The sequence below is a fragment of the Dipodomys ordii genome, unplaced genomic scaffold (genome assembly GCF_000151885.1).
Source record: "Dipodomys ordii isolate 6190 unplaced genomic scaffold, Dord_2.0 Scaffold284, whole genome shotgun sequence".
Taxonomy (NCBI): domain Eukaryota; kingdom Metazoa; phylum Chordata; class Mammalia; order Rodentia; family Heteromyidae; genus Dipodomys; species Dipodomys ordii.
In genome coordinates this window covers 758,715-773,470 of record NW_012267500.1, presented here as the reverse complement: position 1 = coordinate 773,470, position 14,756 = coordinate 758,715, and the positions used below count along the sequence as shown (strand labels likewise).

The 14,756-nt window shown below is 45.8% G+C and overlaps 1 protein-coding gene across 3 annotated transcripts in view; it reads right to left on the bottom strand.

Annotated features, from left to right (window-relative positions):
• Ebf1 (early B-cell factor 1) overlaps positions 1-14,756 on the bottom strand; it is a 389,320-nt gene that overhangs the window by 31,859 nt on the left and 342,705 nt on the right. For all 3 annotated transcript variants that reach the window (XM_013036405.1, XM_013036406.1, XM_013036407.1), the window contains exon 11: positions 3,382-3,470. In XM_013036405.1, the coding sequence (XP_012891859.1) occupies positions 3,382-3,470 (89 nt within the window). The remainder of the gene's footprint in view (positions 1-3,381; positions 3,471-14,756) is intronic.

Genomic DNA, 14,756 nt, shown 5'->3' with positions numbered 1-14,756 from the left:
TACCTGCCTCCTGTCTCTGCATCACCGCAGCTGGCGCCTCTCAGAATGTCTCACAGCCCCAGGCCCAGCGCCCTCCTGTCTACATTGTGGGCAAAATCACCCTTGACCCCAAAGTCACAGGATTCTCCCTCTCTTCCCAGGATCGAGAGAAGGCAAATCTGTGAGACAGAGCAGAAACCTTTGCCTGCCTGTCTCCATGTGCTACAAGAAAGCAAGCCAGAAAAGCATCTCCAGTGAGGATTTTAAGTGTGTATGAGCAGCAGCTATCATCAATGTCCTGAGACCAAATAGTTTATAGAGAAGGGTTCGGCTTGCTCCTGTTTCCCCATTGGTGGGTGGGGAACACGTCAGCATTTCTACTTTCACTCAAAAGAGGGGCTTCAGTAACCAAAGCATGTCCAAGTTCTTGGGGAAAAAAGTCACAAGCCTGTATACAAAGGCATATTATTATGGAAAGCTGTCTGCTTGGTCTTTGGAGCCGTTTCATTTGACAGAAGATGTGGGTGGTTGTATGAATCTAGCTTTGTCTCTTCGCAAACACATGGGTTTAATAAAGCGGAGTTTGTTTTTTAAGGTGTGTGGTCCACAGCTCAGCTGAAACACGCCTGACAAACGCTGACCATGAACCTGAGGAGGTGGAGCCCACTTGTGCACTCCTAACAATGGGCCCGGGAGTGTACAGCTCCCCGTCCACAGGAATACCCTGTGCTGGCTCCATCCGCCACTTCCTGACCTTGCCCTTGAACTCTTCTTCCACTTTAACACTCAGAGCCAAGAGGACAGGCCCAAGGCTCTGAGTCACACCAAGCGCTTCCTGGGCTGGGCTTGCAGTTCTTGCAGTGGTCGGGTGGCCAGATACAAGCTGTGGAGTGTTTCCTTCACACACAACCCCGTGGTGTCCTTGATTCCTCTCCCCAAACCCAGGAAGAAAGGCCGAGCCGCTTCACCAGCGGGCCACCAGGGCACGGAGCCACACGGGCCTCTGCTGCTTGTCCAACGTTTCTGAACATAATGTGCAACTGTAAAAATGTTTTCAAAAGCAAGCACACAGCACACAACACTCAACCCCTACATTCCTGTTTCTCTCCTTTCTTTGTGAATAAGAAAAATACAACCTGGCTTCCTTAAGCCAGATTTGTTGCTTAAGTTTTCAATACCTATTTTTTTTGCCGTGGTAACTAAGGGACAGAGGTCTGTGGAGGACAACGTGGGCTTATCTCTGTGGGATCCGACAACATTGACATGATTGTTATCCCCATTTTACAGGTGAGAAAACAGAGGCATGGAAAGAAATCACATATATGGCAGTTCACAAGGTCAAGATTCCAGCTCTCATGGGTCAGAAGGAAGAAGTCTCGGAAGCCAGGGTCCCGGCTGATTATTTCCTGGGAAATAATCTTTGCTACCTTCAGTGGAATACCGAGTCAATGATTAAAATAATCTCCTGACTAAGTAGGTAACAGCACCACCCCACTCGGACCAATAAGGAAATCAAAGCAAAGCAACGTAATGAACTTGGACCTGGGCGGCATGGCTAGTAAGCGGCCAAGCGCTGCCTTCCACCCGGTCACATGCTAGCCACAGAGGGAAGATGGCTCCCTAGGTGGGAGCTGTGGGAAAAAGATGGCCCTGTCTGTGTCCTCCGGAGACACCGTGCAGTACGGAGACACACATCATCTCTACCATGGCAGCGTGTCTCCCAGGAAATGGAGGGAGCCAAATTCTTAGGAGAGCAAATTGAATGCTAACATAGCCTTCAAAGCCTACAGGCGCCGACTACTTTGATTATTCCTTACCTTTTAGTACCATCGCCCAAAGCACAGAAATAGGAGTCCGTTATCTCTGGATACTACGAGCATCTCCGGGGCAGAGCTACACTATGGAAGGAGACTGGCACTCACCCTGAGGTAAGCAGACCGTTCAGTTGCTCGCCGAGAATAAGTCAGGGGCAAGGGGGCCCCTCTCCAAGACAAAGATGTGGATGTGTTCACACATCAAATGATTGCTCCCTGAGGTCAAGTGCTTTCAAGAACCTTTCGTGCAGGTAGAAAGCAATTCCATCAAACACAGGCTGTTCTGAGAAGCAGAAGGCTGGATCCAAGAACTGACAGAGGCAAGGCAGAGGACAGGCCCCAGGCTTCCTCGCTCCCTGTTCCCAGACCTGTCCTGACGGGGCTCTGTCTACGCACACCATCACACACAGGTAGACTGGAAGGACAATGGATCCCGCAAGGTGATCCACTAAGAATGGAGGAGGCTAGCTCCATTTTTGTGTTTTGCGAGTTTGTGCAGACCTAGAAATGGCGCATCTGCAGACTGCGGCCAGACAGCACTGGCGCAGCTGGGTGGTTTTCACTTAGCAGAATTAAGCTTCCTTCAGGAAACTTGACTGCCATTGCATAAATGAATGGCAGGTCTACATAAGTCCATACTGGGAACTTCTTTCACACTGACCTGTGGGTTCCCCTGCGCTCAGTGTAGCTAGGATTTACCGTTGTGATCAGCTGTGTTTGGCCATCCTTCCTACCCAAGACCCCACATTTCTCAAGGGCACAAAAAAGATAAACAGCAGTCAACAAAGGTAGACTTCCTTCTTTCTGAATTAATGGTAATGTCTATGTTGGATTTGGTTAAATTTATTTTTGTAGTCTCAAGATCTGCCAGTAGGTTTTCTTTTTATCTTCTGTCCTGGCTGGGGAGAAGTACAGCACTACACATAGGTAAAAATTGGTGGTGTTTTGCTTCTGGTATAATCCAGGCAACAGTAGCTCATATGCCGATCATCTTGGATACTCAGGAGGCTGAGCTCTGCGGAGCCTTGTTTGAAGCTAGCCTCAGCAGAAAAGTCAATGAGACTCTTATCTCCAATTAACCACCAAATAGGCTAGCAGTAGAGGTGTGACTCAAGTGACAGAACATATCCTTGAGCAAAAAGCCAAGAGAGAGCAAGAGGCCACAAGTGCAGGCCCCGTACTGGTGTGCATACACACACGGAGTTGGCATAATACACAGATTGATCAGCTCCAACCTCTGGATCCATGCTGGGTCGGTTTGATTGTCAACAAATGACATACTCTGTGACCAGGGGCAAGTTAGTTAACCTTTCTTAGCGTCATTGTTTTCTTTCTTAAAATCAGAATGGTCAGCGTCCCAGGTGTCAGAAGGTTACTGGAAGATGGAATGAAGTATATGTCCTGCTGACGTAGCATCGCCTGGCACGTGAGTGCTGACTTCTCTTACCCCTCTGTAGTACTAACCACACAAAGCAGAGAAACAGGAATCCCTCATCTCTGCACTGACTCGAATCCATGGCCGAGCATTTTGCCATTCATTCAGACCGCCTTGCCCCAAACCGTACCCCAAATAGGAGGTAGTCCTGACCTTTGGCAAACGCTCAGGGTCTCCAGGGTGCCGGGGAATGACCTTCTGTAACCTCTGGAAACCATAATCGATGGTGGGTTCATTGAGTGCTGCAACGAAGAAGTCACACAATTAGAAGCTTCTCAGAAAACCAAGCCGAACGTGATCTGTGACACGGAACCTGTGGGAGTGACGTGGAGTCCAAAGCACAATCGCGGTGTGCGCCTGCTCACGAGTGAGGGTGTAAAGGACTGCGGGGCCCGTTTCCCCCGTGGATGGCCGCTGGCCCCACAGGCCCAGGGCAGCCCGAGGAGCACAGTTCAGAGCTCTGAACACCGATCCCTTCTTCCATGATTATAGATAGGAAACAAAATACATTTCATTGCTTTTGATGGGACTGGGGTTTAAACTCAGCATCCTGGGCTGCTAGGTAAGGCACTTAAGCAGTGCCTAGTCCATTTTACTGTAGTTGATCTCCATTTTGCCCAGAACCAGCCTCAGAGTGCAACTCTGTCACATAGCTAGGATTAAAGGCATAAACCACCATGCCCAGCTAGTAAAAGGCTTTTGATGTGAGATTTAGGATCCACCTTAGTTGACATTCAGGTCAAAACACCCAAGGGCTTGTCTGTGGCCCCCTCACATCAGAATCAGTGGCAGAATTAGAAGCATTTGTGAGAGGGTAAAACCTATGCTAGCCCTCCATTGATAGAATATCTTAGGGAACCTTCTAAGACCCTGGGTAGAGTCTACAAAGAGATAAAGCCATTTTAACACATGTTCCATTCACCCTTTCCATCTGAAATGACAGACCCACTCACTACCATTAGTAGAATTATTTCAAGAAAAAGAAACGCCTAAGCCTCCCTCCAGGAGGACCCCACTGGACTCCTCGTTGGGCCCCTCTCGGAATAGTCTGGCTAGTTCTTTCCACAGCTTTCCACTCACTTTCATGTGAAATTTCTGTTTACTTTTTTAAAAAGAAAGAAAAATACAGCTATGACAAGAACTGGGGACAATAGGCCTTGTGCTCCTCTCGGCTGCAGTCCTGAACTAACACAGGAAGTCAGTCGCTCTGTTCTCATTACTTCAGAATCCATCCCAGGCCGCCCGGCACCTTCCACCTGTCTCAGCCGAGAAAGTGGGAAAGATGGCCGCCCATTCACCAGCTGCGTTCCAGGTATTTTCTACGTAACGGCACAGTGGGGATTTAAATTTTTTTGTATTTCTTTTCTTCTTTAACCAAAGTATTCAACCAGGTATTTTCTCCCTTACTAAGTGAAAAGGCAGTCTTGTATTTCTTACATCTAGCTATACATTAAAAAAAGGTGCCACATTCTTCACTTAAAATGCATTTCCATTAACCTAAATTTTAAAAGTAAGATTCCTACTACTAACTTTAAAAAACTGTATTAAATTCAAATAGATTCCGAGGCTAATGGGAAGCAATTTGTACACCAGCCCAAACCAACCGGCCCGCTTTTCAAAATACAGGTATGATAATCTTGTGGTTTTAAAAGGACATTTAAATTGAAAGACTGTGAATTTAGTACATAATTATACCAATAGAACCCTTTAACTTGTCAACTTGTAAATCTAAAAGGCTATCAATCATTTCTGAGGAGGAAATAAACCTTAAAATTCCTTGATTGACAGGACTTCTTTTTCTTTCTCTCTCACGTATAAAGTAAGAAAAAAAAATGGCTGCATAATCTGGCCAGAAATCCATTTACAAAAGTACACTGTTTTACATGGGCGAGTAAAGAGCCAGTAATTACACCTCCAAAAGACACATAAATCAGACTAAGTACTTTTTCCTCACTTGTATATCTTAAGTCAGAGTGAACTTTGAGTAAGTTTTTATTAAAAACAATTTTTTCCAAATGCAGTGCTTATTGAAGTTGTTAATAGAGTCACAGTTTCATTTAGGATAATGTAATCATTTTTGCAAATAAGAGATTCAGTCAATTCTGCGCCCCCTCCACACACACACCCTTTTCCAAACAGTAAACTTGTCTCTTGTGGAAATTAACTAAAATGATACCCAGGTGTACCAAGTCTCTCTATACTATTATGTGAGTTAAGGCACAATATTTATTATTCCTTCCATTTTATGAATTACTTTCTAAACCCTTGAGAAGAGTTTTTTTGAATTAGATTTGTGGAGAAAAAGCCATAGAATTCCTTACACAGAGAATCAGTTACTCATAAAATCCATGGTATTTAATCAAGAAATGCATGAGAGAGACAGGAATGAGCATTAAAGTTTAAGTTATTTTCCAAATCCATCCCTCCTCCCATCATGCTAATTGCCAACAAAAACAACCCACCATAAACAGTAGACAATTAAATGTATCATTTTTGTATCTGAACATGTAATCTGCATCCTAAAATATTCCAACTCTTGGCTTTATTTGTTTCTGTCTAGTCCACCCATAAAAGCTGAATGTGGACCTGCCCCTTTACTTATTTGCATAATGATTCCTATTGTGTTTAGAACTCCGTGGCTATTCATGGAGAGATTGATGTATTGGGAGGGTAGGGAATGTAATGTGACTTTTCTCTCCGCAAAACCAACTCATTGCAGAATGACTGGCACTTAATATCATCAATTAAAAGAATCAATTTAAATATCATATACAACTAATAGCTAAAGAGCTGAGAAGTCATTCTGCTGCCCCGAAGAGTAATTGAATTAGACATATTAAAGTCATTATTCAAAGAAATATAAGCATCTACTCTATTGAGGAAAACTATGAGGAAGAAGACACAGTAAACAACAACAGCTTCTAATTTATTCCCCATGCCTTTATGATTTGCTTTTTGCTCCTAGTTTACATATATTGATTTGCATTCAGTTTAGGTATTAACTATTAGAATGGAATTATCCAGTACTATGGACAAATGCTAACATTATAAAGATAGGCCAGATGTAGTACAGTGTCCTAAATTCAAAGGAACCTCATGATTTTTCTGGTTGTAATGACTAGAGAAAAAAATTAATTACTAAGTGAGAAGGGCCATCTAATAAGGATGATACTTTAAAAAGCACACACAACCCTCCCCCCTAGAAAGAAGATTAAATATTTAGGATAGAGTAAGATATAGAATGGAGTAGAATAAAATGAGATAGTATTTAAAACAGAATTTGATATAGTCCCCAAAATCAATGTTATAGGGGCATATCCATTGGCATATAGATTGCTAGGTTAAACATAGATTGTAGAAACACACACACACAAAGAACATGTAAAGAAACTGTTAAAACACAGACTGCAGAAAGCTGTTTCTAAGTCATGATTCTTAGGGTACTTTCCTTCTTTGTGCTGTGTATTTTCTGTTTTCTATAATGAACATATATTACTTTTATAATCAGAGGGAAAGGTTAAGAACAAGAGATTGTTGCTGAGATGGAATCTGACCTGCTTGTATAAAGTAATGACATAAGAAACTATGCCTTAAAAGGGGTCTGTGTACCCTTTAACAACCTTGCATAGGTTATTACGGACCATAAGAAAAATAAGTAGTATACTTTTTCCAGTTGTATAAATATGTGACTATTCATAAAATCTCTTGGAAATCAACAGAGAGGGTCGTGGGGGAGGAATCATAAAGAATAGTATATTTATTTCATCAGCGGGGCTAGTCGTACCTTAGGGACACACATCTACTCTGCAAGAATGTAATATAAAGTTAATTCTTTAACAAAATGACCTCATTGTGTTCAGGCTCAGGAGGCACTGGTAGAAATGGGACTAATCAAACTTTTCCCCCTTCAAACTTAGGACAATTCTGAGAATCTGGTAGAAAAAAAGTGAAGACTCAGGATCATCTTAGATTGAAAAAGAAGGAAAGCAGATAAAGCCGTAAGCTGCGAAAGGAACGGAAAGGAAGAGCAGCCTCTGGTCCTGGCTCCTCGCACCTCATCCATGCTGGTAAAGGATTTCAGAGTGCATCCTAAATAGCGAGGGACGACAGCACCATAAGGAGGGCTGACAACCATCCCTCGGCCTGAAGAGAAAAGACCCGGTGTGTCACTCCTCAGGGTAAAATGGGCCAAGGTACGCATTTAAATTCCAAAAGGTATTGGATTGTCCACTTATTTGGTAATTAGAGCAGTGTATATCCTGTGCATGTGTTAAACATTTGCAATTTGGTGCCACGACAGCATTAAGCCCTTAAAAATAAACTCCCCGGAAAGTATGCGTAACCGACTCAAGAGGAGAGCTGGGCTCCAGGACTGCAGGACTGGCGCCCAGCACGCACTCCTCCCCTGCTGCCCACCGTCCTTCCACAAAGGCACACCTCGCCCGCTGCATTCGCGTGTGTACCAGTTTTGGGGTTGAACTCAGGGCCTCCGTGATGTCCCTGAGCTGCTTTTGCTCCAGGCTAGTGCTCTACCACTTGAGCCAATAATGGCTGAGTAGTTTGCTGGAGAAAAGAATGTCACAGACTTTTCTGCCTAGGCTGGATTCGAACCATGATCCTCAGATCTCTGCCCTCTGTGTAGCTAGGATGACAGGCGTGAGCCACCCCTGCGCCCCCCAAGCCCCCGGCTTATCTACTAAGGCCACAATATACTTAAAGAAGACACAAATTCAAACTGTAACCAGGCTTTGAGCAGCCACAAACAATTGAATTCACAGTGTTTCCACCAGCTCCTTTAAGCTTACTAACTGTTAAGAAAATTGGAAAGTTTTCTGTAAGTACAGAAAGAGCAAGCCTGCAGGACACAAACTGTGGCAGAAAGGGTTCGGAGATCTCCCTGCGTGGCCCCAGGATGCGTCCCATGGCCGCGGCCGGCAGTGTGACCAGAGAAAAAATCAAAGACTCAGTCAAACAGTTTTATCAAGTCCTTTCAGTGTGTTGGGGCTTTATTTAGATTCTTCCCAAGCTCATCATCCCAGAAGCCCCTGAAGGAAACCAGTAACTAAATGCCCTTTCCTTCAGGCTATCCCCATAAGGCCCCAGTGTTTCCACAGCATGGAATGTTGTGTGCAAAGAAAATTTAGATAGGCAACTAAGACTAACCATAAGATTATCAAATTCAACTTAAAACAGCTAGTAAAAAGGAAAATCTGACCCTCACACACACGTATCCAGAAAATTATTTCAGCAGATTTCAATTAAAATAGTGTAGTCAAAACTGATGAACTCAGTTATGAAAATGGACTTTTCTCTGTTCAGAGTGAGCTTTTCTCCTCTATCCTTCTTCTGGAAGGAACGCCTTGAACACTGACTCCTGGAAACAGTGGCGACCCTGGGGCAGAGCCGCGTTCCCAAACACTAGGAAAAGGGCTCAGGGTGCCGGTCCCACACAAGCTCGCCGAGTCCCCAACTTTTAGTTTGTAGCTCAGCAACCCACTTCAGTACGCTAACATATTTCAGGGATTTTAATTTCCTTTTTTTAATGGTTGTGTGACGTGATGTCATTTTGACTGGAAATGAAATGTAGATATTAGGAAGGTAATATTTATATTCTATTGCCATTTAGTGTCCAAACAAATAGGTAGACTCCTTGCCAAGTAATAAATAAAAGCTCCATAGAAAAGGCAATGATAAAACCAGCACCTGGGTCTCAGCTCCCCTGGTGACTGCTCTGTATTTGAAGCAAAGGAGTAAACAGCCAAGCATTTCCCAGGCAGGCAGATCCATTCGGGGCGGGGGAGTTATTACATACATGTTAGGCAGAGCCTTTTTGTTCTATAATGGCCCATTTTTTCCCTCAGTCACTAAATTAACAAGCAGAAGTAAACAATAAAACAGCAAGTTATCTTCACAAACCTATCTTTAAGAGTGACTTTAAAATATACAAATGAAAAAAAATCAACCAGAGGCCCCAACACGAGCCAGAAATGCAGTTAATGAAAAAGTGGGTTGCATTTCTAGGGTATCTTGTTACCTGTTTACTGCAGAAGCGGCGTGCCAAGTTGGTGCACCCACGGAAGGCTAGAAACACCCTGCAGGAAATCCAGAGACAAACCTCTCGCAAAGGAGCCCCTGCTTCGAGCAGGGAGCAGGCCGGCGCCAGGTGGCCTGTCTCAGGACAGCTCTGAGGGCTGCGATCCCAATAAAAAAGTGTGTCCAGACCTAACTAACATTGAGGCCAAAGGCAAATCTCCAACGAACTTCTTAATTACAAGTCTTCAAACGTCTTTTGAGATTCAAAATGCAATGGTAGCTCATCCCTGTCATCCTAGCTGCTCAGGAAACTGAAGGACCACAGGTCAAAGCTAGCATGGAGCAAAATCCATGACAGTCTGTTTCTGAAGAACCAGCTAAAGGCCAAGCTTGAAGTGCAGCCTTAGTGATATAGCCCTATCCATAAGTAAGCCAAGAAGAACATAAAGCTCTCTCTGAGTTCAAGTGCTAGTACTGCCAATCACAAAAGAGAGAGAGAGAGAAGAGAAGCAAAGGGCAGCGAGAAGAGTACGGAGAACAGGAAGACGAGGAAAGAAGGGGAGGAGTGGGAGAGAGGAGGAAGGAAAAGAACAGAAGAAAAGATAGGAGAAGAGAACACAGAGAATGGGAGAGAAGACAAACAAAGTGGAGGAGAGAGGTAAGAGGACAGAAGGGGAGGAGGAGAGTGAAGAAAATGAGGGAGGGATGACACTGTTCAAAAGGAAATTTACTCATAACTTAGGTAACTGTAACCTTTACGATAACCTCTCCGTACACACCTTTACAATAACCCAAGTTTTGGGGGGAAATAAAAGGAAAGAGGAGAGAAGTGAAGACAAGCGAAGTAGAGAAGAAGGGAGCAAGAAGAAAAGGGGAGGGGAAGAAAAGGGAAGGGAGAGAAGAGGGAGGAAGAGGACAGAGAGGAAGAGATAGGTGAGGCAGGCAGAAGAGAAAAGACAAGAAGAAGAGAGGTAAAGCTGGGAGAGGAAAAAGGAGCAGAGTGAAGGGGAAGGGAAGAAGATGGAGACGAGGGGAAAAGAGGACAGCAAAGGGAAGTGAAAAGGAGAGGAGAAAAAACAAGGAGAGAGAGGATGGAATGAAAGGAGTAGTAGGAGAGATGGAGGAAAGAAGAGGCAGGAAGAAGGGGAGAGGAGAAAAGAATGGAGGGGGAAGGAAAAAGAATGATAAAGAGAAAAGGGGAAAGAAAAGTGGAGAGTGAAAAGAACAGAAATGGAGGCAGAAAGAAGTGGAGAGAAGGGAAGAGGGGTGGAGCTTTGAGGGGAAGGGAGAGAGGAGGGAGGGGAGAGGAGGGGGGAGGGGAGAGGAGGGACAGGAGAACTGGAAGGGGAGGAAAGAGCAGAGAGTCCGTGAGAAGAGCCAGGAGAGAAGGAAGGGGGGGTGAGGCCGAGGGCAGGGTGTGAAGACAGACGAGTGGGGAGGAGAAGGGAAGAGGAGAGGCGGGGGAGGAAGACAGGGGGGTGAGGGAGGAGTGAGGAGAAGGAAAAGGTAGAAGAGGAGGAAGAAAAAGGAGGAGGGAGGAGGAGGTGAGAAGTAGAAGAGGTGGGGGAGGAGGAAGCGGTAGAGGAGAAGGTGGGTGGAGGGAGGAGGATGTGGGAGGGAAGGAGGTGATGGAGGAGGAGGTGAAGAAGTGAGGAGGAGGAAAAGGAGGACAGGAGGAGTAGAGGAGGTGGGAGGAAGAAGGAAGAGATGGAAGGTGGAGGAAGAGGAGGAGATTCGGGAGGAGCTGGTGGAGGAGGAGGAGCTGGTGGAGGAGGAGGAGGTGGGGGGAGGGAGAAGTAGGTGGAGGAGGACAGGAAGAAGAGGAGGAGGTGGGAGCAGGTGGAGGATGGAGAGGAGGGAAGAGGAAAGGCGGGAGGAGGGAGGAGTTGGGGAAGACTGTATCTGTATCTCGTGCACCAGTGGCCATGGCTCACCCGGAGGCTCTGGGAGCCCGCCCTCCTCCCGGGACTGCAGCGAGCCTGCAAGAGGCTGGAAACTCACTGTCACAAAGCAGATGCTGTCCTGAGGAGGGACAAGTGTCCGAACAAAAAAGCAGGTCACTGCTTTCCTGTGTCCCGCAGAACACAGCTTTGTTACAGAAGCGTGTTGGATGCGCCCTCTTCCTGGGTTAGGCTGCATGCCCCTGGTCAGACATCTTGACTAACGTAGATGATACCCTCTCACTGGGTAATGGCTGCAGCATATTGTATATGAAGTCACCATAAATGAAATAAATCTCCTATTAATGAGGATGGAGGGGTTTTTTCCTCCAAACTTACACAGACTCAAGAAGAGCCACTCAAATTCCTGAGCAAATATGCCATTTCAAGTCCTTTTATACATCCATTTCCTAACTGTCCTGCACCAGACTTGGAGCAATTTGCACATCAACAGTTGACTTTCAGTGTCAACTGCAAAAGGGTCATTTTTTCAAGTTCTATGTCCTGAACTCCATTCTTGTGCCGTTAGCAGACATCCGTGGGTGCTGGGGAGATGTGAATGGTCGCTCAGGAACATGCAGGTGCTCCCCCACACCGTCTCATGGATTCCTACAACGTACCCTCCCTCCACCTACGTATTTAGAACGACCACTTCAATTCACAGGTGGGAAACTGACACACAGAAAGGGGGGTGAAGTGTCAACAAAAGTTGTTGTTTTTCCCAAAAATTAGTGATCTCTGAGGGAAACAGGAAAAAAAATACAACCAGTGCCCATCAGCTGCACTGGACATTGACGAAAGCAAACTCAGCAACTCAAGGGCAGCGATGGGAAGGAGGGAGAGGGAAGAGGGAACAGCCAACACGAAGCGAAAGGAAAGAAACGCACATATCACCCGATGTAGAAGAAATGGTTGTACCGTCAAAGCTCATAGAATTCACAACCATTATAGACCATGATAATGACAACTGGCCTTGTGAAGGTTAAAATGCGTTTATGACTGAGTATCACTATCCCATAATACTATAAAACTTGTGAAATTTATGTAATCTCAATAAAAATCATTTAAAAAATTAACGGTCTCATTATTTGTTGTTGTTGTTATTCCAGGATGGCTTTTAATATTGTTGAGCCTCAATTTGTAGCATATGGACAAGTCTACCAAGCCAACTAAACTGCTTCTGTAGTGACCAGAGGGCATGGAACTAAATTCCCGCACTAACTCGAATCCTGCCCCTCATCCAGGGTTTGCCCACACAGGACAGCAAGTCACTGGTGGATTTCTTAAAGCACACAGCACACACACACAGCACACACACACAGCGTGCACACACACAGCGCGCACACATACACACACACACACACTGGAAGAGGCCTCCCTGGTGGAGGAACCTTCCCTCTGAGCCATCAGGCTGTCTTCCGGTATCCAGTTCCGACAGGTCTGAGCTCAGGGGGAGCTCTCAGGGCTGACGAGTGTATTTTGGGACAGGGGACACACAATGTGATTGATACACACTAATGTTTCCAAACTGTAACCCCGTGCGGTTTTCTGGATGTTGGGTAAGGAATCCCAGCAGAGAGGAGCAGAGCAGCCCCTCCCTGCCCTGCCGGCAGTGGACGGAGGCGGCTGGCTTCATTAGTGACTTCCCATCTGCTCATTACTTTGCCACTGATGAGACAAGTTGCCCAGTTAGTGTGCAGCTCAGGCTCGGCGTGGCCTTCCAGGGGTGTTCATTTACATTCCCAAACCTGATCCAGTTTAAAAACTAAAATACAACTCCTAAGCAAACAGCTCAATCTTCATGGGTTTTTTAAAACCACTCAACATTCGTCATCTTTTGATTTAAAACAACAACAAAACCCTTTTGGATTATTAATGATTAGGTTTCCCAGCCACGTATGTTCCTTGAAGGGAAAAGACAAGTGGGATTCTCAGTGCCTAATGGATGACGGTGTTTAAGTGTTGAAGGCCAGTGGACTCTGTCTGTCTTTACATTTAAGGATAAATCTATAATTCTCTTTCTTTCCCTGTGACGTACCTTCTGATATAACAAGAGTAATATTACTTCTATAATTGTTCCTCAGATTTCTTCCCGGAGAGTTTTGACAGTAACTGTTATCAAAGCTGGGGGGGGGGGGTTCCACCGGGCCTGTCTGATAAACATGTTTGTTATGTCCCCACCCCAGCGAGCGCTGTGACACTGGACTTTTATCAAGCCGAGTGTGCTCAGAATGAGCTTAGAACAGCAATTGCCGGGAATAGGCAGGCGATAAACCGCATTGATTTAACACATCTTGTTTTCAATCATGCCTGGATTTTCTGAGCACGCATTTTTCCTGTACTCTGGCTTGTAGCTTTTATCTGACGAGCTGATCCTTTTCACTGGGAAATGAAAAGGTCGCACAATAAGACACGGTTTACTGGAACTTGAACACGCACCAGGGAAAGTATTTTAGATAAATACTGTCAGACATAGTGGAGCTGAATTTCAACAGCACAATTGCTAAACAACAATACTTATTACTCTTCTCGAACAAGCCACCAGCAACGCAGGGCTCTCAGCGGGGGCATGCACCAAGTCAGGCACCACGCCTGAGAAACCTTCCCCGAGCCGCACGAACCAAGCCCGCAGAGCCGTGCTGAGCCTGCCTTGTGATTGTTAATATTAGAGTTTTATGAGACAACTCAAAAAAGCGACTCCCCGCTGGTCACCATAGTTGCTTCCTTTAAAACAGCCAGGTAGAGGAAGAGGCCTAAAGACCAATTGGGGAGAAAAACAATCCCAAAACACTGAAACGAACTTGGCTCCAAGTGGACCACTAACTCTACTGGTAAGAAAGGAGCGGCTCTGGAAGCAGCGATAGAGAGAAGGAAGAGAGTATCTGGGAGACGCACAGCATGCGGGCCACGGGGAAGCCCGCACCCCCTGAACGATTCCAAATCCAACTTCAGTCGCATGTTGACAAGGAAACCAATGGCGTTGGCTTTTAGCAGCATTCACTCCACCTGAGTGTTACTATCTCAAAACGTCTTTGCCCTGACTAGCCAGAATGACGATCTGGAAGCTTCCCCCAGCCTTCTGAGGATACCTGGGCCACGGCTGCGGGCACAGCATTAACGTCTCTATTCACAGGACGGGGACAACTTTGGGAGGAAGGCCTGCCTTGGCTGGTTATTAACTGCTCACTGTGCCCTAAGCAACTGCGTAGCCACCGAGGCCACAAAAGAAAACCAACACAGTGTCAGGTCTCAGAATAGTCACAACCCCTCTTGAACAGGTGTTGGGGACCACACGGGACTGCACAGGTCACACTGCAGGCTAGCCTCGGGTGCTGAGGAGTGGCGTATGATCTACTATTATCCGTGCAGTTCATGGGACAGGGCCTCTCTAAGTAGCTCAGGCTAGTCTTAATTTGAGATCCTCCAGCCTCTGCCGCCTCGTGCTGAAATTACTGGCGTGCGCCCCTTGGTTTTGTATGTCATCTTGACTGTAGTAATTGCTGCAAACCCAGCTTTGCAAAGGCCTGGGACCACCCGAATGTGGAGATCTGAGAC